Source organism: Acomys minous (genome assembly GCF_964271855.1).
Source record: "Acomys minous genome assembly, chromosome: 16".
In the NCBI taxonomy this organism is placed as follows: domain Eukaryota; kingdom Metazoa; phylum Chordata; class Mammalia; order Rodentia; family Muridae; genus Acomys; species Acomys minous.
The window spans coordinates 66,392,444-66,416,331 of record NC_140498.1 but is presented as its reverse complement, the minus strand read 5'-3'; the positions used below and the strand labels follow the sequence as shown (position 1 = coordinate 66,416,331).

The following is a 23,888-nucleotide window of genomic DNA, read 5'->3' as shown; positions in this document are numbered from 1 at the left end:
TTTAGGATTTTTTTTTTTTGCTACTATCCAAACATGAAATGGCTTTGTTGTTTTCTTAAGTTTTTCTTCATTGAGTTGCACAATCTTGCTTTTCTCTCTCCTTGTGTTTTTACATAACGCTGGGTTCTATCACCTTTAAAACTTTCATAAGATGGTTTTCTTTAATTATGTGACGCGGTCGAAGCCCAGGGTATAGGAGCAGAGAAATAAGAATTTTTTTTTTATTATACTCATATCTCTGCACTCCAGGCTTGTTCTACAGAAATTGCTTGCTTTTGGTGTGTGTGTGTGTGTGTGTGTGTGTGTGACATCTTGTCGACCCCACCATCTTTGTTGAGGCAGAGTCTCTCAGTAACCCTGGAGCTGGGTGGTTTAGGCTAGAACGGCTGCAGACTCTCTCATCTCTGCCTCCCTGGTAGTGGGATTACAGGCACCATGCCACCATTTTTTCAGGTGGGCTCCGGGGATTTGAACTCGGTTCCTCAGGCTTGCACAGCAAGTACTTTATTAATTGAGGCATCTCCCCAGCCCACAAGTTCCTTTTCTTCTGATGGCAGGTTTCTGCTCATTTATTGTTTCCCAGAAAGCCATTTACCCGGCTCCTTTGGTTTTTTTTTTTTTTTTTTTTTTTTTTTACCGAGAGAGTGGAAGCTGCCTTTTGGATTCTGCCTCACTTCACTTAACACTCTCACACTCCTGGCTTTCCATATTATTCTAAATCCTTCCTAACTATGTACGTATCTCGGGGACTTAGGATTTCTCTGTAGAGCTTACACATGACTCCCCTGATTTTCTTGGCTTTTTCAATATAGCATTCACATTGTCTCCTGCTGGGAGGCATATGACGTCTGTGCCGTCTCCAGCTACGTGACCCCCTGCAGTGCTTGATATTGCCACAGCATCTTAGAATGCAAAGCCTTTCTATATTTAGAACTAATTCCTTGGGTTAGATTTTTTCTGGACCAAAGGCATGGGGTTTTTTGTTTGTTTTGTTTTTTTTTTTTTTAAGGCCAATTTGTTTTACAGAAGAATTGTTTCAATTGACACTTGAACCAGAAAGAGGAATATTGATTTGCTTATTTAATTTGCACTTCTGGGGATGGCACCAAAACCTTCATGTTAGGCAAGTGCTCTACCACTGAGCCAGGCTTCCAGACCCTCACTGGGGGATTCTAAGCAGGTTGCTCTACCACTGAGCCACACCCCAGCTCCTCACTGGGGGATTCTAGGCAGGGGCTCTACCACTGAGCCACACACTAGCCCCTCACTGGGGGATTCTAGGCAGGTGCTCTACCACTGAGCCACACCCCTAGCTCCTCACTGGGGGATTCTAGGCAGGGGCTCTACCACTGAGCCACACCCCAGCCCCTCACTGGGGGATTCTAGGCAGGTGCTCTACCAGTGAACCACACCCCAGCCCCTCACTGGGGGATTCTAGGCAGGTGCTCTACCACTGAGCCACACACTAGCCCCTCACTGGGGGATTCTAGGCAGGGGCTCTACCACTGAGCCACACCCCAGCTCCTCACTGGGGGATTCTAGGCAGGGGCTCTACCACTGAGCCACACACTAGCCCCTCACTGGGGGATTCTAGGCAGGGGCTCTACCACTGAGCCACACTCCAGCCCCTCACTGGGGGATTCTAGGCAGGGGCTCTACCACTGAGCCACACCCCAGCCCCTCACTGGGGGATTCTAGGCAGGGGCTCTACCACTGAGCCACACCCCAGCCCCTCACTGGGGGATTCTAGGCAGGTGCTCTACCACTGAGCCACACCCCAGCCCCTCACTGGGGGATTTACAGAGGTGCTCTATCACTGAGTCAAAAGTACCCTTCTTAACCATTCATTTTAAGACAGAATCTAAGTTGCTCAGGCTGGCCTTCGGCTCACTCTATAACTAGACTAACCTACACTTTTGGTATTTCTGCTTCATCCTCTCAGGGAGAAGATGATGCTAAAATCTGGGTGTATTCTTGTCCCTTCCATTGACAAAAATGTCTCCCCAGGTTCCAGCTGCTTCCTGGCCTTGCCTGATTTTATGTCCTGACTCCGCCTCCCCTCCTTTTCCCTTCCTCTCTCCCTTCCTCTCTCCTTCAGTTCCCTATATATCTGGCCTTTGTGGGTTAAGGGCTAAGGACAGGGTCTCTGTAGCCCAGGCTGGCCTTTGCGGGTTAAGGGCTAAGGACAGGGTCTCCGTAGCCCAGGCTGGCCTTTGCGGGTTAAGGGCTAAGGACAGGGTCTCCGTAGCCCAGGCTGGCCTTTGCGGGTTAAGGGCTAAGGACAGGGTCTCCGTAGCCCAGGCTGGCCTTTGCGGGTTAAGGGCTAAGGACAGGGTCTCCGTAGCCCAGGCTGGCCTTTGCGGGTTAAGGGCTAAGGACAGGGTCTCCGTAGCCCAGGCTGGCCTTTGCGGGTTAAGGGCTAAGGACAGGGTCTCTGTAGCCCAGGCTGGCCTTTGAATTTCTAATCTTCTTGCCTCCGCCTCCCAAGTGCTAGGATAGCAGACATGTGCCATCACACCTCGTCTATCCAGTGCTGAGCGTTAGGCTATGTAAAAACTCAGGTATTTCATATTGAGAATATAATAATAGTTCACTGGGGCCTTCAACAAACCACCTTCTGCAGCTTACAGAGCTGTAAACGAAGGCCAGGGGACGCAGGCTGTGCTGTCCTTGAGTGTATACACGACACTCTATTGAGCCGGGTGTGATGAGTCACCTGTCGTTCCGGGGCTCGAGAGGCAGAGGCACAAAGATCCTGAGTTCCAGGCCAACCTGGGCTATGAAAAGAGAGGCTATCCCACAGGACACTCCCAAGAACTCTGGTCTTTAAGAGAGGCTGACAAGACAACAAGAAAGACCTCAGCCAATGACAGAACCAATCAGGCTTCTAGGATGAAGTGGGGATACCGGCTAGAGTGGGGGGGGTACCCAGACAAATGCATCTCTCTGTGCTTCAGTCCTGAAGGTTACTGGTCCCATAGACAGGTCTCAGTCTGTAAGGACTTAGGGCATTGTTCCCACTTAATTTCTGACTCCATCTTTATAGCCCACATCGGGCACAGGGCCAGGGCCAGGGCCAGGGCCAGGGCCAGGGCCAGGGCCAGGGTCAGGGCCAGGGTCAGGGTCAGCAATCAGCACAGGCTCAGGTCAGGAGACTAAACCTGGCAGGAAGGTTGAAGGTGTTGGGCAGCTAAGACACTGGGCCACACTATGTGCTAGGCTTGTCAGATGCGGTGACCTGGGGGTGGGGAGAGAAGGAAGTGGGGCAGAGACAGGTGGGGTGTGAGTGCGTAAAGGGCAGCGCTGATGCTGAAGGTCAAGGAGCAGGATAGGGGTGGGTCCATGCTGGGGGGGTGAGGGGGGCATGACACAAGCATGGGAGTTAAAGAGAGGCGGGGCAGAGTGGCAGGGCGTGTGCGAAGGCTGTGGGAGGAGTCGCGGGGGGCGGAGCGTATGGGAAGTGATGGGGTGGAGCTAGTGGGGGGGGGGAGAGATGCGGGGAGTACATGTGTAAAGGCTGGAGGTGGGGCCAGGTAGATTGGACAAAGTGGGCCCAGAGGAGGGAAATGGAACATGTGGGCATAATGAGGGTGGGGCTAGGTAAATGAAGTAATAAGGCGAGGAAGTGGGAAATGTGAGGCCAGACAGGCAGCAAGGGAAGGGAGGGAGAAGGGTGTGGAAAGATTAGAGGTGGAGTTAGGCAGGCAGAGGGGAAGGCAGCGAAAGGGGCGGGGTCTGTGGTCTGGGTTGGGGCTGGCCAAGGGCACAGAAGGAACAAGGGTGAACACAGCAAAGAGAAGTGGGGGGGGGGGCATTAGTGTGGGCAATTCAGAGGCGGATCTAAAGGCAGGGTCATGTAGCGTGAGTGGAGCATGGGTAAAGAAAACGGGGCGGGGACTAAGAGGACTGGGTAGGGCTAGGGGCGGAGAGCGAAGGTGGAGATGGGGCGGGTGGATGGAGGACAGGAGGAGAGACAGAGAGAGAGCCTTTTGAGTGGTGGTAGGCTCCGCTGGAGGCTGGACCTAGGTGGAACCGTGTGGAGCGGGCGGAGTGTGGTGGGGCGGAGTCACGACGATGGGGCGGAGCATCTGGATGGTGGAAAGCAAGATTAGAGGCGGGAACTTGGGCGGAGCGACGCCGTGGGCGGAGCCTGTGGGGCGGGGCCACACGGGCGGACGGGCGGGGCGTGGGCTGGGCTTGCTCGCCGCAGCTGCTGCGCCCCCCCCCCTCCACACGCGCCGCTCGTGGACCCAGGCCCGCGGACCGGGACACCCAGGAGGACGCCCGCCGCGCCCGGCCCAAGCCTCGAGGAGCGGGGCGCGGCGCACAGGGTCCGGGCGCGGGCGGCGGGCTGTCACCGAGGATCCCAGCCTGGGGCCGGCCGAGGTGAGTGTCGCCACGGAGGTGGCGGGGAGACGCTGGCGGGGACCTGTCGGAGCCTTTGTCTGCGGCGCACAGCCCCAGTCGCGCCTCCTCCCCCTCCCTCCCTCCCAGGCTCTAAATCGTTGCCGCACCCCTTGTCCTGGGAAGAGGGGTACTCTCGCCCAGTGCCAGATCCCATGCGTCCCAGCTGCGAGTGCGGGACGCAGGCTCTAGAAGGGCACAAATGCGGGTGGCCTTGGCCGAGCCGGGTCATGCCAGCACCTCTTTCCTTGGTCACACCCCAGGGGTCCTCGCACCTTAAGTTTCTTCCGAATCCTCCTCCTTTCTTCTCTCCCGTTTACCCAGCCAGACCCCTTCTAGTTCTGGAAGAGGTTATGACAGAGGCGGGGCCTGGGCACTGACTGGGTCACGACCTCCGGGTTGCCCCAGAAGTCTCCCGTTTGTTGGGGGCCGTGTGGGCCCGGGGTTTAACTTCAGTGCTGCTGGGGCTGCCTGAGGAAGAAACAGTCTGCTGGTGTCGGAACTGTTCAAAACCTAAAGCAGGGAGGGGGGTGGGCCCGGGCTACCCCTTAGCCTTGCGGGCATCCCAGGCCTTGACCAGTTTGTGGCACTGACATCACATTCATTCGTCCCCTGGAGCTCAACGGAGCTGCCCCCAAAGGGGCTCAAAACCTACGCTCCTGTAGCAGTGTGGAGTGGAGCCTTATGATGCGTAGGGAGACTCCCTAAACGTCTGGGCACGGGACAGGGGCATCCAAGGGCATCTAGTAAACAGGACTTGTGGCTGGAGCCCGAAGTTCAAGGCTTGAGGAGGTTAAACAGGCTGGCTTTCCAAGTAAAATTTAGTTTCCCTGCAGTTTCTGCTGGCTTCAGGTGTGGGGCAAGTAGCTTGCTTGGGAGACAATCTCTATAGAAACCGGGAGGGGCCGGTGGTCGCAGTCCAGTTAGAGCTATCTGGCTTTCTTCTCTCTTTCTGGTCATCTCTTCTGCAGACTGGTGCTGTGTGCCTAGTTTTACAGGACTGCTGAGGGCTTGGAGCCCCCTTTCATCCACCGGGTGCTAAGGGGGCAGTTTGTGTCGCTATTAAAATACTCAAGTGTGGGCAGCTAAGTTTTTCCTACCAACCACCCAGTCCCCTCTCTGTGACTCTGACACTCTCTGCATGGGTGAGCTCTAAGTGGGTGAACTGGTGCCAAGGATGGCTGAAAGCTAAAGAAATGACCTGTGTCATCCCCAGTGCTTTCGTGACAAGCACTGAGGGGGTCCCAAGTGGGGAGTGTAAAGAAAAGCTTCCTTTCCCGTGTGTCCATCTGCATACTCTTAGATTTTTTTTTATTAAAATGGATATAGGCAGAGGAAAGGTCTGAGACCCTGGATACTGAACGTGGGGACTTGGGAGAGGAGAAAGATGAAAGCCATGGGGACAGTGTGGGTGGCAGCTGCCCGCCACGCTGACTGAGCCAGAGCGAGCAGCCTGGCAGGATGCCGAACACGTCCGCCTTCCCCGGATGGTGTGGCCTCAGCCAGGCAGAAACCTCTCATGCTGGTCTGGCTTGCCTGGGAGACCGCATCCCGGGAGTCCCTACTGAATAGGAGCTAGGCTCTTTTGGATCCCGGGTGTCCTCTAGGACTGAGCTTCCATCCTGGGTGACTCAGTGGACACTGTGAACAGCCAACAGTGTCCCCTTCCCCAGCCCCTCCTGTCTAAGGTTGGCGAACTGCAGTCTGATCCGGTAACCCAGCCCCTTTGGAGAGCAGGCAAGTGTATGCCCAGTAACAGACAAGACTAGGGTTGTAGCCAATACCGCTGTGTTCAAGCCCTGGCCAGCTATGCCTTAGCCCTTCTAAGGCTCTCCCAGTTCTAGACACAATTACTAGGACCAGACTGCCCGAAGAGGGGCTCTTCAGGAGCGACTTGAGCCTGGAGGGGAGGTCCACCTGGCCTCCCAGCTCCCGGTAGGACAAGCTCCCAACCTCTTGTCCACTGACCACGAGTACTAGTCACCTCTGGGTCAGCCACCACTAGGGGCAGAGTTTGGGACCTTGGGACCCCCAGATCCTAAGTATGCTGCAGGCTCCAAGACCCCCAAGGAGATCCCAGTCTGAGTCCCTGACCCTAACACAACTCCATTAAGAATGAAAAAAAATGGGGTTGGGTATGGTGGCAAAATCCCAGCACTCGGGAGGCAGAGACAGGTGGATTGCTGTGAGTTTGAGGCCAGCCTGGTCTACAAAGTGAGTCCAGGACAGCCAAGGCTACACACAGAGAAGCCCTGTCTCGAAAAAAGAAAAGAAGAAGAAGAAGAAGAAGAAGAAGAAGAAGAAGAAGAAGAAGAAGAAGAAGAAGAAGGAAAGAATGAGAAAATAGGGTGAAGACGTAGCCAGGAGGGGGGATTTGGTAACTGGTGGGAAGAACCCACCTTGGGCTCTGGGAAAGAGGTAAACTGAGGCAGAAAAGCTACAGAAACAAGGGCCTGATAAAGAAATGAAACCAGGTGGATCTGGCACAGGGCATGCTGGTAGCAAAGGTCCAGAAATAATTGATGTGGTTCTGAAAGGTGGGGTCCCTTAGGGCTGGGGGTCTCCTGGCTTCTTCCATGGTTTCTTCTTGTGCTTCCTGAGAGAGAGAAGCTGTCTCCGGCCTTGATCTGGGTCCAAAGGTGAAATGTTGTCATTTCTATGTATGTCTCATACTCTATGAGGAGTGTGTTTCTTTTTGTTCTTTTGTTTTTGTCTTTTAAATAAGATTTTATTTACTATTTATACAGGATTCTACCCATACGTGTGTCTGCGTGCCAGAAGAGGGCACCAGATCTCATTGTAGATGGTTGTGAGCCACCATGTGGTTGCTGGGAATTGAACTCAGGACTTTTAGATGAACAGACAGTGCTCTTACCCTCCAGCCATCTCTCCAGCCCCTCTTTTTATTATTAGATAAAACTTTAAACAGTGTTTGAAAACTCACCTGATAAAAGTTAAAGGAAGAAAAGCTAGACACCCCATGCACACAGGGTTACTGACATACTGATTAGGGCATTTTCCAGACACAGGTTTCCTTTCCTGCAAAGATAAGGGCTGGCAGATCTGAACTGAAGCAAGAAACACTGAGGCAAGACTACAATGGATGTGGCTCAGTGGTAGAGCACCTGCCTAGAATCCCCCAGTGAGGGGCTGGGGTGTGGCTCAGTGGTAGAGCACCTGCCTAGAATCCCCCAGTGAGGGGCTGGGGTGTGGCTCAGTGGTAGAGCCCCTGCCTAGAATCCCCCAGTGAGGGGCTAGGGTGTGGCTCAGTGGTAGAGCCCCTGCCTAGAATCCCCCAGTGAGGGGCTAGGGGTGTGGCTCAGTGGTAGAGCCCCTGCCTAGAATCCCCCAGTGAGGGGCTAGGGGTGTGGCTCAGTGGTAGAGCCCCTGCCTAGAATCCCCCAGTGAGGGGCTGGGCTGTGGCTCAGTGGTAGAGCCCCTGCCTAGAATCTCCCAGTGAGGGGCTGGGGTATGGCTCAGTGGTAGAGCCCCTGCCTAGAATCCCCCAGTGAGGGGCTGGGGTGTGGCTCAGTGGTAGAGCACCTGCCTAGAGTCCCCCAGTGAGGGGCTGGGGTGTGGCTCAGCGGTAGAGCACCTGCCTAGAATCCCCCAGTGAGGGACTGGAGGTGTGACTGAGTGTCCCAGATGGAGGGCATCATTACAAACCTGGGTTGGACTGTGGATTCTGCTACTTCCCACCCATGAGAGCAAAGTGGGCATTATTCACCCTGCATTGCTCACCTCTGTCGACTGGCTAAGGAATGCGTAGCAGCACCTCCCTCCCAGAGAGAACGGATGAGTGAGACAGCTGCAGCTCTCTGCTGCCGAACCGTCCCCGTAATTTCACCCGTTGTTTCTGATTGTTCACTGTGTCCTGGCATTCCGGCTCCAAATTATTTTTCCACTCCACCTATGTCTCTTTTTCCCATTGTTTTCTCCTTCGTGAAGACCACCTAACTGCTCTTGGGTCAAAGACCTCTGAGCTGTCCTCCTGGTCTGTAGTCTCTGCTCTTTCCACCCGGTTTCCATAGCAACAGGCAAGGTCACATCACCTCACCGCTGAGCTTGTATCCTTAACGATGAAACATCAAAGGAGAAACAGGGCTGGAGAGATGTCTCTGCAGTTAGGAGCTCACACTGTTCTTGCACAAGAGACAAGTTTGGTTCCCAGGACCCAAGTCAGGTGGTGTACTATTGCTCATAACTCCAGTTCTAAGGGGGATCTGAAGCCTATGAGTCCCTCAAGCACTAGCACTAATACATACAAGCACACATATAATTAAAAATAATACACAATGATTTCTTAAAATATACTTTTTAAAGGATGGGAGAAATCAAGGCATGTGTCCTGGGGCATTCCTGTAGTTCCAGCTCTGGGAGGATGGAGCATAAAGATCACAAGTGTCAGTGTGGGCTGCGGAGCACAACCCTGTCTCAAGCAAAGCAAAGCAGAGATAGCTCAGTGGTAGAGCACCTTCCTAGAGTCTCCCAGTGAGGGGCTGGGGTGTGGCTCAGTGGTAGCGCTCCTGCCTAGAATCCTCCAGTGAGGGGCTGGGGTGTGGCTCAGTGGTAGATCCCTGCCTAGAATCCTCCAGTGAGGGGCTGGTGGTGTGGCTCAGTGGTAGAGCCCCTGCCTAGAATCCCCCAGTGAGGGGCTGGGGTGTGGCTCAGTTAGTAGAGCACCTGCCTAGAATCCCCCAGTGAGGGGCTAGGGGTGTGGCTCAGTGGTAGAGCCCCTGCCTAGAATCCCCCAGTGAGGGGCTGGGGTGTGGCTCAGTGGTAGAGCCCCTGCCTAGAATCCCCCAGTGAGGGGCTGGGGTGTGGCTCAGTGGTAGAGCCCCTGCCTAGAATCCCCCAGTGAGGGGCTGGGGTGTGGCTCAGTGGTAGAGCACCTGCATCACATGTGGGGGTCTCTGAGCTTCATTCTCAGTTCTACAAAATAGATTCAAACAAGTACACAAATGGAATTATGGGACAGAAGGACCCCGAGATATGCAGCCTGATGACCTAGCTGTAGGATCACGGTGTCCTCTCCCCTTACCACTTTGCCCACCTTGTCTCCTTTCCTCACAGCGTGAACTGCCATGGGCTCCATTGGAAGCCAGCGCCTCAAGGAGCCCTGTGTGGCAGCCACATCTGGCCAGAGTGTGGTGACAAGCTTTAGCTTTGACAACTTCCAGCTGGAGACGTCAGCGGAAGGGGCTCAGGACCCCAGCGTCAGAGTCAGGGGTGTCCCCACTTTTACAGACTCTGGTAAGTAAATGATGTGGTCTGCCCCCAGGGCAATGACTAACCACATGGGCCCTGGTCAGTTTTGGTGGCATCAGGGACCTCAGGTTGTCATGGAGACTAAAAAGGCTCAGTCAGGATGAGTTAGGCGGCTAGAGTAACAAATACAACTAACTATGTCCACCTCTGCTCTGTGTCACGAGACCTCTGCTATTGGCCCTCTACCGTGACAAACCCTGGCTGTAGAGTTTCCTTATTTGTTCTTCAAAGCAAACCATTCCTGATTGCAGAGAACAAGGCTTTCATGTGACATTCAGATAGCTGCTTTTCAGTCCCATTGTGTGGTCTGGAGCAAAGACTTAAACATCTCTGAGCTTGTGTCCTCAAACTAAAGAGCTGACCCAACTGACTATGCAATTGGACTTGCAGAGCAGCTCTGGATCCAGGTTCAACCCTGCCACCATCCCTTGCCTGCTTAGGAACTTTGTGCATGCTTGAGGGACAGTGCTGGTGCGGGCCTTGATGCAGCTGGGGCAAAATTCATAGTGTCCCTTAAAACCATCCTGGGAGCCACCTGTATGGTAGCACCTGTAAGCCACCTGTGAGATAGCACCTGTGAGGTAGCACCTGTGAACCACCTGTGCAGTAGCCTCCTGTGCAGATGGTTGTTTGAAGTAGAACTGCTTCTGCCTCGGACATGTTCTCGACTCCTTTGCCCCTGTGTGGTGGAGTTGTGCTGCCTGAGCCCCATGTTGAGTTTCAAGAATACCTGCTTCTGTGCAGAGGGACAGTGCCAGGCCTCAAGGTGACAACAGTCCTGGCAGGTGCCTGAACCTTTATTTCTGAAGGTTTGGGGCATTAGGGGCCCTGGTTGGCTGTAACACATGGAATGGAAGTGCCACAAGAAGCCAGGGGCCCCGCTCATATGCCAGGCATTTTCTTTCTCATTCCTGTAGACAGCAACAGCCTGCCATCCCCTCGATGGTCAGGGTCAGTCCCCCATCCACAGAGGTCTTCCTCGGTTGATGCATCAGGACCAGAGTGGCAACCCTTTAAGCCCAAAATGACAGCGTCATGGTGTCATGGTGTCGAAACTAAAATTCCCTAGATGATGGAATGGGGACATAGCCCGGTTGGTAGAGCGCTTGCTTAGCAGGTGTGAAGCCCCAGGTTCCATCCCTAGTATCAAATAGATCAAGTACGGTGGTGCGTGCCTATAATCCCGGCACTCCGGAAGTAGAGACGGGAGGATCAGAAGTCCAGGGCCATTCTTGGCTACATAATGAGTTGGAGGCCAGCCTGGGCTACATGAGATCTTTATTGTGGGTTGAAGGGAGAAGAAAGGGAAAAGGAAAGAAAGAAAGTCACTAGATCAGCAGGGACAGTAGATGAGCGTCTTGTTAGTAGTTGCTAAAGGGACGATGATGATGGTTATTAGTACCGTGTCCATCCTGGATCCCAGCATCCCATCTGGGGAGACAGCTGTCCGCCCTGCACACTGTATTACGTTAGACCTTGCTAGCCCCACGAAGCATTGCCATTGGCTTCTCCCACCACAGCGTCTTCAGCATCTGGTCAGGGTTGCTGTTCCTGTGGCCGTGGCCAGGGTGATTGTGATGGCTTTTGGTGGGCAGAAGCTGTGACAGTGGTGGGCAGCAGGTACAGTCGACAGCGCCCTTGGCGGCCATAGTGGCTGAGTTAGTGACTTGTCTCATTGCTGTGATGAAATACCTGACGAAGACAACTTAAAGAGGGAGAGAGAGAAAAAAAAAAGGTTCGTCGTGGCTCACAGTTTGAAAGGTCCGGTCCATCATGGCGGAGAAGGCGTGTTTCCATTCGGTCCAGGGAGGGCCCCAGCCATGGGATTGGTGCTACTCACATTCAGGCTGCATCTCACCACCTCATTTAACCCAGTCTAGATCATCTCTCACAGACATGGCCAGAGGTTCCTCCCCCCCCACCCCCCCACCCCCATTGTGAGTCCATACATCATCTATTTGACAATTGGGATGGGGGCTATCTCTGGGCCTGGGGAAATGGCTCAATGAGTAAAACACTTGCCAAGCAACTATGAGGATCTGAGTTCAAATCCGAGAACCCATATAAAAAGCCAGGCACTGTAGTGCACTTCTATAATCCACCTGCCTCTACCTCCAGAGTGCTGGGATTAAAGGCATGTGACACCACACCCAACTAAAATTTAAATTAAAAAAAAAAAATTAAGGGGCTGGAGAGATGGCTCAGGGCTTAAGAGTTCTTTCTGCTCTTCCAAAGGACTCAAGTTCAGTTCCCAGCACCTACGTCATCAGGTGGCTCACAACTGCCTGTAACTTCAGCTCCAGAATATGCAATGCCCTCTTGCTTCTATGGGCACACACATACACACACACTTGGAAAATAAGTAAATATGGCGCAGTGGCTCACGCCTTTAATCCCAGCACTCGGGAGGCAGAGGCAGGCAGATCTCTGTGAGTTCGAGGCCAGCCTGGTCTACAAAGTGAGTCCAGGACAACCAGGGCTACACGGAGAAACCCTGTCTCAAAAAAACCAACAAACCAACAAACAAATAGGGTAGGCACACGGAGAAGCCAATAAATAAAATGAACGAATGAATGGGCTGTAAGTTTGTGACCTTGTATATAATGATGTGGATGGCGGGGGCTCTGCTGGTAGGCAGCGGCTGTGGTGATGAAAACCGTGATGCAATGGCCACAGCCTGAGTGCGCTCTCTAATCTCTCTTGGTGTCTCCCCACTTAGCGGCAGAGGAGCCTGTGCCAGACGACCGCTACCATGCCATCTACTTCGCCATGCTGCTGGCTGGCGTGGGCTTCCTACTGCCGTACAACAGCTTTATCACCGATGTGGACTATCTGCACCACAAGTACCCAGGTGGGTCCCTCGGCCGTCCACAGAGCCCTCACACGGGGCCCAGTATCCTCTCCCTGGGCCAGGGCCTTCTGGGAATTCCAAGGGACGCGACCCTGCTTGGAGATGTCGCATGAGGAGAATGGCTGATGTGGTCTTAAGGGACACACCGCGCTGAGTGGATGGATAACTGGGAGCCTAGTAGTTACTTTTCACGTTGCTATGGTAAAATGAACAGGAAGTGGCTCCCCCTATAACTTCGCTAGGCCCTCCCCTGGTGACTCACTTCCTCCAGTGAGGCCCCGCCTCCTAAATGTTCCACCGCCTTCTCAAACAGCGCCACCTGCTGGGGACCAGGTGTTCCAGCCGGTGAACCCGTAGGGGACATTTCACATTTAAAAGCGGTTTATGGACCTATGTGGAGGAAGGTGGTGGTGGAAGCTGCGTTAGCGAGGGCCGTACATGACTGTCAAGTATGTGACTGCCCCACTCGCAACTGCTAAGTGACTAGTTCACTCTGAGCAATCAGCCCCCTTGGGGAGAGTGAAAAGCCACTACAGGGGTGGTTGTAGAGATCAGAAGTCCCTCTGAGTCACTGTCTCTCTTATATCCAGGGACCTCCATCGTGTTCGACATGAGCCTCACCTACATCTTGGTGGCATTGGCGGCTGTCCTCCTAAACAACGTTGTGGTAGAGAGGTTAAACCTGCACACAAGGATTACCACAGGTATTCAAAGGCCACCCTGTGTTGTCCCCTCCTGGGAGCTCCTAGCCCACGGCACCTGCCCACCCAGCTGCCCAGCCTTGCCTGTGAAACACCTGTGTTTTCTAGGACCACTGCAGGCTTTATGGTTGGAAAATCAGGGTCAGGCTACTTGCCGGTACAGTGGCAGGTGCCTCCACAAGGCTCTTGTGACCCCCAAGTTACATCCCTGGGTCCCTACATAACAGCCCCCCTCCCCTTTGAACGTCACTTTGTACATAGTGGTCAGCCTCAAGGCTCGGTGCCGGGGGCTCCTCCTCCAGAAAGACCCCCAGTTTCCCTGTAGACTTTCCTGGAGTCTTACACCTACCTAATATTCAAGGGGACAAGGTAGCCACAGCATCTGAGACCTCACTCTCTGGAAAACTGCGTGAGGTGAGGAGCCCCCACCTGGTTGCTCACTGCGCCCCTCGCGACTTTTCTGCTCCCTGCAGGCTACCTCCTCGCCTTGGGTCCCTTGCTCTTTATCAGCATATGTGACGTGTGGCTACAGCTCTTCTCTCATGACCAGGCTTATGCCATCAACCTGGCCGCCGTGGGCACTGTGGCCTTTGGATGCACAGGTAGGGAGTGGGGCCAGGATGTGCCAGGAGGGCTGAGCCTAAGGGGTCTGTGTGTGCCCCCCTGACCCCGTAAAAGGTGAGGCAGCCCCAGTGCTGGGCACACGGGCCCCTCACATGCACCCAGCCACTCTCATGTGGTGCGGGCTTGGAATGCAGCACCCTAGTTCTCTTGAACTCCTGATCCTCCTGACTCCACCTCTTTGGTTTGCATTACAGGCGTGCACCCTGGCTCCCCCATACCCAGGCTATGGCCGTGTTGGGCATCGAACCAGGGTTTCATTGTTGCTAGGCAAACCCAATGCCCAATGAACCGCATTCTCAGCCCACTCCTTATTTATTTATTTATTTATTTTAATTGAGACAAGATCTCACACAGTCCAGGCTGGCTTTGAACTCCTAAGTCCTGCTGCCTCCAGCTCCCAAGCGCTGGCGTTCCATGGACACCCACACACCCAGATCCCTCTTGCTTTTGCAACGGAAATGGGAGCGGGGAGGCAGAGGCTGTGTTCCGTGCAGCCCCTCGGCGAGTTTTTTAGGTTGCCAGCCCCGGTTTCAACCCATCGCCTGTTCAGTCACTGCTGTGGGAAGAAATGCTGAAAGTTCGCCGCGTCTCATCCAGCAAGGGACATGTGTCATCTCTGCTCCCATCAGCCAGGACATGCCAGTGACCTTGAACCCCAGGGGCAGGGAAGTGACTGTGCTGCGTGCACTGTTTGGGGCAGCACCCGTTTCCCTCCTGTGTTGTTGTGTGGGCTGTGGTGAACGTCACCACCGCCTCTGGTGCGCGCATCCCTGCTTCCCACTGCCAGCATAGCACAGGCGGCTCTGTGACGGCGCCTCTGCGTCAGCCAGTGACGAGAAGTATCTGACCACTCCCTCCCTCTCTCTCTTAAGTGCAGCAATCGAGCTTCTACGGCTACACGGGATTACTGCCCAAGAGGTACACGCAGGGCGTGATGACTGGAGAGAGTGAGTATGCAGACCCCTCCCCCAATGGGACTGGGGACCCTAACGAGCATGCCCTGGTTAGCAAGGTAGGCAGGAAAGGCCTACGCATGCTGGACCGGGGATGGTGACCATGGATGCAGACCCCTCCCCCAATGGGACTGGGGACCCTAACGAGCATGCCCTGGTTAGCAAGGTAGGCAGGAAAGGCCTACGCATGCTGGACCGGGGATGGTGACCATGGATGCAGACCCCTCCCCCAATGGGACTGGGGACCCTAACGAGCATGCCCTGGTTAGCAAAGGTAGGCAGGAAAGACCTACGCATGCTGGACCGGGGATGGTGACCATGGATGGTGAGGGACGGAGCCCTGGGTGGGAGGGATTCGTGTGCACACCTGTGCGCTGCCAGGATTCAAGGCAGTGAGCAAGCAGGAGGGTGTGTTTGGTGTGCCTGTCATTGTGACTTTTTTTAGGGGGGAGAGACGTGAACACTCCAGATAGGGTACCATGGGGCACACCAGAAAACAGCTCCAGCCAGTCTAGCCTTGGTGAGTTTGTTAGGCTGATTTACAGGGCCACGGATGACTCAAAGACAGCTGCACCGAGAAGCCCACCCTGGCCCATCCCAGCTCCCCTGGTGGGAGAAAGGCTCCCTACCCCAATTGTTACTGCTTGAATAACCTTGAAGGGGACAGATCTTGAGAATCTTGTATGGTTTCATTGGCTTTCTATTTTTATTTTTTTAAGATTTATTTATTTAAGGCAGGCAGTGGTAGCGCATGCCTTCAATCCCAGCACTTGGGAGGCAGAGGCAGGTGAATTTCTGTGAGTTCGAGGCCAACCTGGTCTACAAAGTGAGTCTAGGACAGCCAGGGATACATGGAGAAACCCTGTCTCAAAAAACCAACAACAACAAAGATTTATTTATTTATTATGTATACAATGTTGTGTCTCTGTGTACACTTGAACACCTGAAGAGAGCATCAGATCCCTTTATAGATGGTTGTGAGCCACCATGTGGTTGCTGGGAATTGAACTCAGGGCCTCTGGAAGAGCAGCCAGTGCCCTTAACCTTGGAGCCATCTCTCCAGCCCTTTGCTAGACTTTTAGTCTTTATTTTCTGAGTCTTTCAACCCCTTCCTCCTTCCTCTAGGGAGAGAGTGTTCAGATTTTAGAGGTTTGCAACATTGTGTGAGTGAGTGTCTCTGTGTGTGAGAGAGACTGTGTGTGCCAGTCTGTGTGTGCGTGTCTGTATGTCTGTGTGTGTGCGTGTGTCTGTGTCTGTCTGTCTCTGTCTGTCTGTCTGGGCAAGTATGCTAAGGGTTAGCCTGCCCAAGCCCACAATAGCAGCTGCCGCCTCTAAGGACCAAGCCCTCCTCAGATCCCCGCATCCACACCCACCCACCCCTGCTTAGGACTCTGTTAAACACGTGTCTGTCAAGCCACCTCCCAGATGCCCCTTTCTGATACACAGCACCCTTGCTCAAACCTGAAAACGTCACCCAGCACCCAGCCCTCAGTAGTGACCCCCTGGACATGCCTTCCCAGGGGACTCTCAGTCTGTCCCATCCTGTCCTCTATTCCATAGCTAGTCATAACTGGACAAGAAGCCAATGCCATCCTTGTGGGCTACTCTCCACATCTCCTCTTTGGCATCCTTATGTAGGCTTCTTCTACCATGTGTTGCCTGAAACATCAGACCCCACCACCCAGAGCTGACTTCTGGAAGGTGGCCAGCACATGGGTGGCTTTGCAAGCCAGCAGGTTTTATTTGTTGTTGTTGTTGTTGTTCTGAGACAGGGTCTCATGTAGCCCAGGCTGGCTACATGGGGCTGAGGATAACCTTGAACTTCTGATCCTCCTGCTTCCAACTCCTGAGTGTTGGGATCTCGGGCATGTGGCACCATCCTCTCTTTACACCATGTTGGGAGTGGACCCTAGGACATCGTCCATGTATTTTGTTTGGTTGTTTGGTTTTGGTTTTTCGAGACAGGGTTTCTCTATGTTATCTTGGCCATCCTGGACTCGCTTTGTAAACCAGGCTAGCCTCGAACTCACAACGATCTGCCTGCCTCTGCCTCCTGAGTGCTGGAATGCTGGGATTAAAGGCGTGCGCCACTACTCAGGGCAACCTTGTGCATGTTTAACAAACACTCTACTAGCTGAGCCACATTCCTACCCCAAACCGTTAGATTTTGTGGTGGAGCCCCTGAGGCTGGCCCATCAGGATGGTGTTGGTGTACTGATTTAAAACTGCAATGCAGGGCCTGGAGAGATGGCTCAGTGTTTAAGAGCGCCACCTGCCCTTTCAAAGGTACTGAGTTCAATTCCCAGCAACCACATGGTGGCTCACAACCATCTGTAATGTGATATGGCGCCCTCTTCTGGCCTGCAGGTGTACATGCAAGCAGAGCACTGTTTACATAATAATAAATAAATAACTCTTAAAAAAATAAGTTAAAAAAAAAAACGCAATGCAGTAGCCAAGAGCCCCTCAACACAGACTTGCTCAGAACCCTGTCCATCCTCACCAGATCATGGTCCTGCCCCATACTGCCCCACGGCTGTGGGGTTGAGCTTAGACAAAACTCCTAATGCTATCTGCAGCAGTCCTGCCTGCCTTGAGGGTGACACCCTCCTCCAGCTGGCCTTTGCTTTGGGGGGTGGGGGGCAGACCTCTCAGTATTCCACAGGCACTCAAGACTCTTGCCTGCTCGGAGTACTCTCTCTGTCTGTGGCCTCCCTCTACCAAGCCCAGGAAGGCAGGGCCTTGTGTCCTCTTTACAGGGTTGGGTGGGTGGCGGGGTGGTGGGGGGGGTGGTAGTGGCGGGGGTGGGGTGGGGTGGGGGGGAACCTTGGGACAGGACACCTAGCAAGACCTGTCCACGGGTGTGTGAGCAGGTGACAGAGTCGGGTGGGGGTACTCGGGGCAGAGGAGAACTGAGGCAGGCTGGGTGGGGCTAGCAAGAAGATCAGACTTAGCTGGGCTGGGCATGGGGAGACAAGGCTAGGGGTGAGGAGCTGCAAGTGGCTGAGGGAAGGCTAGGGAGAAGCTGGGACCTTGGACAGGATGGAGGGGGTGGGGCCTTGTAGGATGGTGGACCAGGTGGACTGGGGCTGAGGCAGTAGACGAAGGAGTGGGTAGGACTCAGTGAGGAAGGGCTAGTGGTGGATGGGGATAGAGTGGGTGCGGGTGAAGCAAGGGCGATAGAGGCACACGGGTGGGGTGGCATGGGTCATAGAGACACTGGGGATGCTCAGTTGCCACCGTCTCACCCGACCCTCGCCCTCCAGGCACTGCCGGGGTGATGATCTCGCTGAGCCGCATCCTCACGAAGCTGCTGCTCCCGGATGAGCGGGCCAGCACCATCATCTTCTTCCTGGTCTCGGCCGGCCTGGAGCTGCTGTGCTTCCTGCTGCACCTGCTGGTGCGGCGCAGCCGTTTTGTGCTCTACTACACCACACGGCCTCGTGACAGCCGCCCCATCCGAGCAGGCTACCGAGTGCACCACGATGTCGCATCCGGAGACATCCACTTCGTAAGTGCGGTAGCCTGCCCTCCTCCTCCTCCTCCCACGCAGGTGCCTGAAGAGTTCCTCGTTGGCCCTGCTCCTGGCCCCGTGATCTCGGGCTGCGGGCATGCTTCCGTATTCTGAGACCTTCCGTTCTGTGGACCGTCCTCTCAGCCCTCCGCGGCACCACGGGTAGTCTGCCAACCCTCCACCAGCTGTGGCATTCCCTATATGGAGCCTGAGGCTCCCCTTCAGCATCTCTGACATTCTGAGGGCTTTCCAGCTATGGCCAGAGAGAAGAGCCCAGGGCTTGTGGCAGATACTCAGAGCCCAGTCGGGGAGGAGAACCCCAGAGCCTCGAAAGTGGGGTCCAAGGAAGTCAGGTAGATGGAAGGCAGGGGAGTCCTGTGATGAGCTCCCTTCCCTCACAGCTCAGAAGTGCCTCTCTGTGAGGACCCAGCGCAGGCCACTGCTTCAAGGGTGGCCTCTTAACACCAACTCCTTAAGTAGTTGCAGCCTGGGTAGGCCAATTCGCAGTTGTGGGAAGCTAGAGCGCCCTCTGGTGGTCACGTGCTGCATACCACCACCATCCCCGCTCCACCCTAGGGGCTCAGGGGAGGCTGCTGTGACTTCAGGCTGGAGGAAAGTAGGGCAGGTAAACATCGTCGTCATTGTCCCTCCCTCCCCCCCCTCCCCCCGCCCGATAAGAAGTGCACACAGTAGGTGCTAATGGAATGTCTGGCTGACTGTGACTCCACCATTTGCCCTGGGTACCCGACCCATGACACCCATCATCCATCCTTTTCCACCCAGGAGCATCAAACTCCAGCCCTGTCCGGCAGCAGGTCCCCAAAGGACAGCCCGGCCCATGAGGTGACCCACAGCAACAGTGGGGCCTACATGCGTTTTGATGTGCCTCGGCCGCGAGTCAAGCGGAGCTGGCCCACCTTCAGAGGTAAGTGTGGAGCACCGTGGGGTCCAGTGGCATGAGTGGCTGTTGCCCAGGCTGGAGCCCCATGGACGCCACCCTCTAATAACAATCTCGATCCCCCCCCCCCCCAGCCCTGCTATTGCACCGGTATGTCGTGGCGCGGGTCATCTGGGCCGACATGCTGTCCATCGCGGTAACCTACTTTATTACACTGTGCCTGTTTCCCGGCCTGGAGTCCGAGATCCGCCACTGTGTGCTGGGCGAGTGGCTGCCCATCCTGGTCATGGCTGTGTTCAACCTGTCAGACTTTGTAGGCAAGGTGAGCCACAGGGTAGCTTTGGGAAACCCCAGGAAAGCTCAGGTGGGGAAAATGGAAGCCATGAGCGTTACCATCTCTTAACACTGTCCTGTCCAGTGTAGCCCCTGCCTGGTCTCTCTGGCATCAGCTGCCCCTCAGAGGCTAGAATCAGCTCCAATTCTCCTGCCTCGCGGTCACTAGTGGATCCCTCTGAGGATGACACAGGCACAGGCTTCTTCCAGCTAGGCAGCATATCTGTCCCACGAGTAAATGGGCTTGGTGTTCCGGACTAGAGTGGGTGGTACCCTAGCCACCCCGAAGCTCAGAGGAGCTATGTCTCTTTGTGGTCAGTTTTGCTATTACTGTGATTTATGGAGTATGGAGTGGGGTGTAACCCAGAGCCTTGCTCTTGTCAGGCAAGCATTCTACCACTAACCCACACCACGAGCCCCTTACCAGGAGTGCTCGAGTATTCTTCAATGAGGTGTTGGGGTGTGGCTCAGTGGTAGAGCCCCTGCCTAGAGTCCCCCAGTGAGGGGCTGGGGTGTGGCTCAGTGGTAGAGCCCCTGCCTAGAGTCCCCCAGTGAGGGGCTGGGGTGTGGCTCAGTGGTAGAGCCCCTGCCTAGAGTCCCCCAGTGAGGGGCTGGGGTGTGGCTCAGTGGTAGAACACCTGCCTAGAGTCCCCCAGTGAGGGGCTGGGGTGTGGCTCAGTGGTAGAGCACCTGCCTAGAGTCCCCCAGTGAGGGGCTGGGGTGTGGCTCAGTGGTAGAACACCTGCCTAGAGTCCCCCAGTGAGGGGCTGGGGTGTGGCTCAGTGGTAGAGCCCCTGCCTAGAATCCCCCAGTGAGGGGCTGGGGTGTGGCTCAGTGGTAGAGCACCTGCCTAGAATCCCCCAGTGAGGGGCTGGGGTGTGGCTCAGTGGTAGAGCACCTGCCTAGAATCCCCCAGTGAGGAGCTGGGGTGTGGCTCAGTGGTAGAGCACCTGCCTAGAATCCCCCAGTGAGGGGCTGGGGATGAGGGACCAGAGGCGTGGCTCACCAATAGAGTGCTTGTCTAGCATATTCCAGGTCTTACCTTCCATCACCAGTACTAAAAAGGAAAAGGAAAAGTGTATCAGATGTAGTGGGCCTTGCAAGGTAAGCTGGGTGGAGCCAAGGGTGTCTGGGGACAGGGTGTAGCTGGAGGACCTGGTGGAGAAGCGGGCTCCTGGATAGGTGGGTGACCCTATACTCCCTGCTCTCTGCAGATCCTAGCAGCCCTGCCCGTGGACTGGCGGGGCACTCACCTGCTTGCCTGCTCTTGCCTGCGTGTGGTCTTCATTCCCCTCTTCATCCTGTGCGTCTATCCCAGTGGCATGCCTGCCCTCCAACACCCTGCCTGGCCCTGCGTCTTCTCACTGCTAATGGGCATCAGCAATGGCTACTTTGGCAGCGTGCCCATGATCCTGGCAGCCGGGAAAGTGAGCCCCAAGCAGCGGGAGCTGGCAGGTAAGACCCACTAGCTTGAGGGACACCCAGGGCATCCTCTTGACAGCCTAATGCCCCCCTGGCAAGGAGACTGAGGCCTGAGAAACTGAGCAAGAAGCCAGCCAAGGGCAGCCAGAGAGTGAAAAAACATATTTGGTCTCAAAAGCTAAATGACAAGGGAGTTGTAGATATAAGGACATCTCTAAGTCATTTCTTTATTTTATTCATTTATTCATTCATTCGCTTTTTCACTTATTCTCCTGCCAGTTGGGGAGTCTGTATGCCTGTCATTCTCTTGGCAGTGGGGACACAATGCTGCCCACATTTGCAGGATTACAGCCCTGAGGTGGAGACAGCCAATAAACAGAGATATAACAGATGTGATCTGTCTCACGGTGGTACACCCTTGGAGTTGTTAGTCTGAGAATTTAGGGCAGATGCAGGGGTTAGAGGGCTATACTCTAAAAAGAACAATCTTACCTTACTTTACTGAGGAGGTGGCTTTTGAGCAAAGTCCTGGAGGAAGAAGTTAGAGAGACAGGTACAGGAAGCTGCATCCGAGCAGAGGGAGCCAGCCATATGTGCAGAAGTCCTGAAGTGTGGCTCAGTGGTAGAGCCCCTGCCTAGAATCCCCCAAGTGAGGGGCTGGGGTGTGGCTCAGTGGTAGAGCACCTGCCTAGAATCCCCCAGTGAGGGGCTGGGGTGTGGCTCAGTGGTAGAACACCTGCCTAGAATCCCCCAGTGAGGGGCTGGGGTGTGGCTCAGTGGTAGAGCCCCTGCCTAGAATCCCCCAGTGAGGGGCTGGGCTGTGGCTCAGTGGTAGAGCCCCTGCCTAGAATCCCCCAGTGAGGGGCTGGGGTGTGGTTCAGTGGCAGAGCCCCTGCCTAGAATCCCCCAGTGAGGGGCTGGGGGTGTGGCTCAGTGGTAGAGCCCCTGCCTAGAATCCCCCAGTGAGGGGCTGGGGGTGTGGCTCAGTGGTAGAGCACCTGCCTAGAATCCCCCAGTGAGGAGCTGGGGTGTGGCTCAGGGGTAGAGCACCTGCCTAGAATCCCCCAGTGAGGGGCTGGGGTGTGGCTCAGTGGTAGAGCCCCTGCCTAGGATCCTCCAGTGAGGGGCTGGGGTGTGGCTCAGTGGTAAAGCCCCTGCCTAGAATCCCCATGAGGGGCTGGAGTGTGGCTCAGTGGTAGAGCCCCTGCCTAGAATCCCCCAGTGAGGGGCTGGGGTGTGCCTCAGTGGTAGAGCCCCTGCCTAGAATCCCCCAGTGAGGGGCTGGGGTGTGGCTCAGTGGTAGAGCACCTGCCTAGAATCCCCCAGTGAGGGGCTGGGGTGTGGCTCAGTGGTAGAACACCTGCATAGGATCCCCCCCTACCTTCTGGGAGGGGCTAAAGGTATGGGTCAGTGGTAGATAATTGGCTTAGCTAGTGAAAGGCTTAGGAACATTTTGTTCCTAAGGCTGGAAAGAAAAGGAGGATGGGAGGAAGGAAAGAGGGAAGGAGGGAGGGAGGGAGGCAAAGAGAGGGGCAAACAAGTAGGCAAAGCCCGAGAGACTCCAGTGAGATCACTCCTAAAAGGCCCTAAAATGGGACAGTGAGTTTCCAGGGGAGGTATGTTTACTTACACAGGGTTTCACAGGCTCTTGAGCAGGGGCAGTTGTCACTGAGAAGCCATGGCCACAGAGATTGTCTAGCAGCGTGGCCTCAACTCCCGTGGCTAGTCTTGACTCTTGCCCACAGGAAACACCATGACTGTGTCCTACATGTCGGGGTTGACCCTGGGCTCTGCTGTGGCCTACTGCACCTACAGCCTCACCCGTGATGCCCACAGCAGCTGCTTTCAAACAGCCACCACCAACGACTCCATCCCCGTCGGCCCCTGAGCCGGGCCCACCTGCCCCTGCCCACTGCCCAGGGAGGGCTGCTCGGGCCAGCCACCCCAAGGCCTGAGGACCCTTCCCACCCCTGCCTCAGTGCCTGCGGGGTCCTGGCCGCCTCCTAAGCCACTAATGCCACCTCGCCGCTTTGTTCCAGTTGACCACTGCAACTGGAGCATGTCTACGACACCCAGGGCACTGCCTACCCCTGTGTCCTGTGTTGGTTCAGACACCTGCTCTTCACTCTCTATGTCCAAAGGCCCAACATTTGTCACATCAGCATGGTGGGTGGGGCCGTTGAGGCTCAAAGCCACCCAGAATGGCTGACCACAAGTCGGAGTTGACTGTCTCCCCTCTGATCCCACTTTGTGTGTGTGTGGAGGGGCCGTCTATCACAAGGATCCCATGTCTTCTTCAATGTGGCTTTCATTCACTGGGCAGGGAACATCGCCTCATGAGTATTAGAAATCTTCGAGGAAAGTGACAGTCCCTAGCCCCATTCTGTCCCCTTCTTGTTCTCAGTCACCCTCCTCCCACATAAAGCATTAAGTCTGGAAAACTCTACACAGGTCTACACAGGCCTCTCCCGTAGTCATAGCAACAGTGCTGACCTACCTGGGTGTGCCCACCTGAGGTGGAGGACTTCCCCCATGTACCCTGTAGAGCACAGGTTAAGGGCCAGGCCTAGCAGGGATGGCCTCCTGTCTCCTCCCCAGCTCCACCTGACCTTTCCATAATGCAGGGGCAGCTAAGGTCCACTGGTGATGTAGGCCGCCCCACCCCCATGCATTGAGAATCAAGCAATGACATTACACACTTGAAATGCTGGCAAGTAGCAGCAAGCTGAGGAGTGGAGTCCCTGGGTGGCAGGGCTGGCTATGGGGCCTCCTGCCAAAGACAGCTTTTGCTAACCCAGGACTTGCCTCTCCACACACTCTGGCCCCAAGCTGTGACCACCCTGGACCAACCCCCCTGCCACGTCCCATCTACTTGTGTATCTTCTGACTACCGCACTGGCCATTAAAGATGGCAGAGACT

The 23,888-nt window shown here is 55.1% G+C and overlaps 1 protein-coding gene across 2 annotated transcripts in view; it reads left to right on the top strand.

The window, feature by feature from the left end:
- The window catches only part of SLC29A4 (solute carrier family 29 member 4), a 29,276-nt gene extending 5,388 nt beyond the window's left edge, over nucleotides 1–23,888 (top strand). Inside the window, exons 1-11 of one of the 2 annotated variants that reach the window (XM_084763914.1) lie at nucleotides 4,206–4,386; nucleotides 9,478–9,657; nucleotides 12,392–12,523; nucleotides 13,114–13,227; nucleotides 13,698–13,826; nucleotides 14,721–14,795; nucleotides 18,068–18,312; nucleotides 19,099–19,240; nucleotides 19,348–19,535; nucleotides 20,761–21,001; nucleotides 22,714–23,888. In XM_084763914.1, the coding sequence (XP_084620040.1) occupies nucleotides 9,489–9,657; nucleotides 12,392–12,523; nucleotides 13,114–13,227; nucleotides 13,698–13,826; nucleotides 14,721–14,795; nucleotides 18,068–18,312; nucleotides 19,099–19,240; nucleotides 19,348–19,535; nucleotides 20,761–21,001; nucleotides 22,714–22,856 (1,578 nt within the window). In that variant the 5' untranslated portion in view covers nucleotides 4,206–4,386; nucleotides 9,478–9,488 and the 3' untranslated portion in view covers nucleotides 22,857–23,888. Of the gene's footprint in view, nucleotides 1–4,205; nucleotides 4,387–9,477; nucleotides 9,658–12,391; nucleotides 12,524–13,113; nucleotides 13,228–13,697; nucleotides 13,827–14,720; nucleotides 14,796–18,067; nucleotides 18,313–19,098; nucleotides 19,241–19,347; nucleotides 19,536–20,760; nucleotides 21,002–22,713 lie in introns of those variants that run through there. The other variant, XM_084763915.1, reaches the window with a different exon arrangement.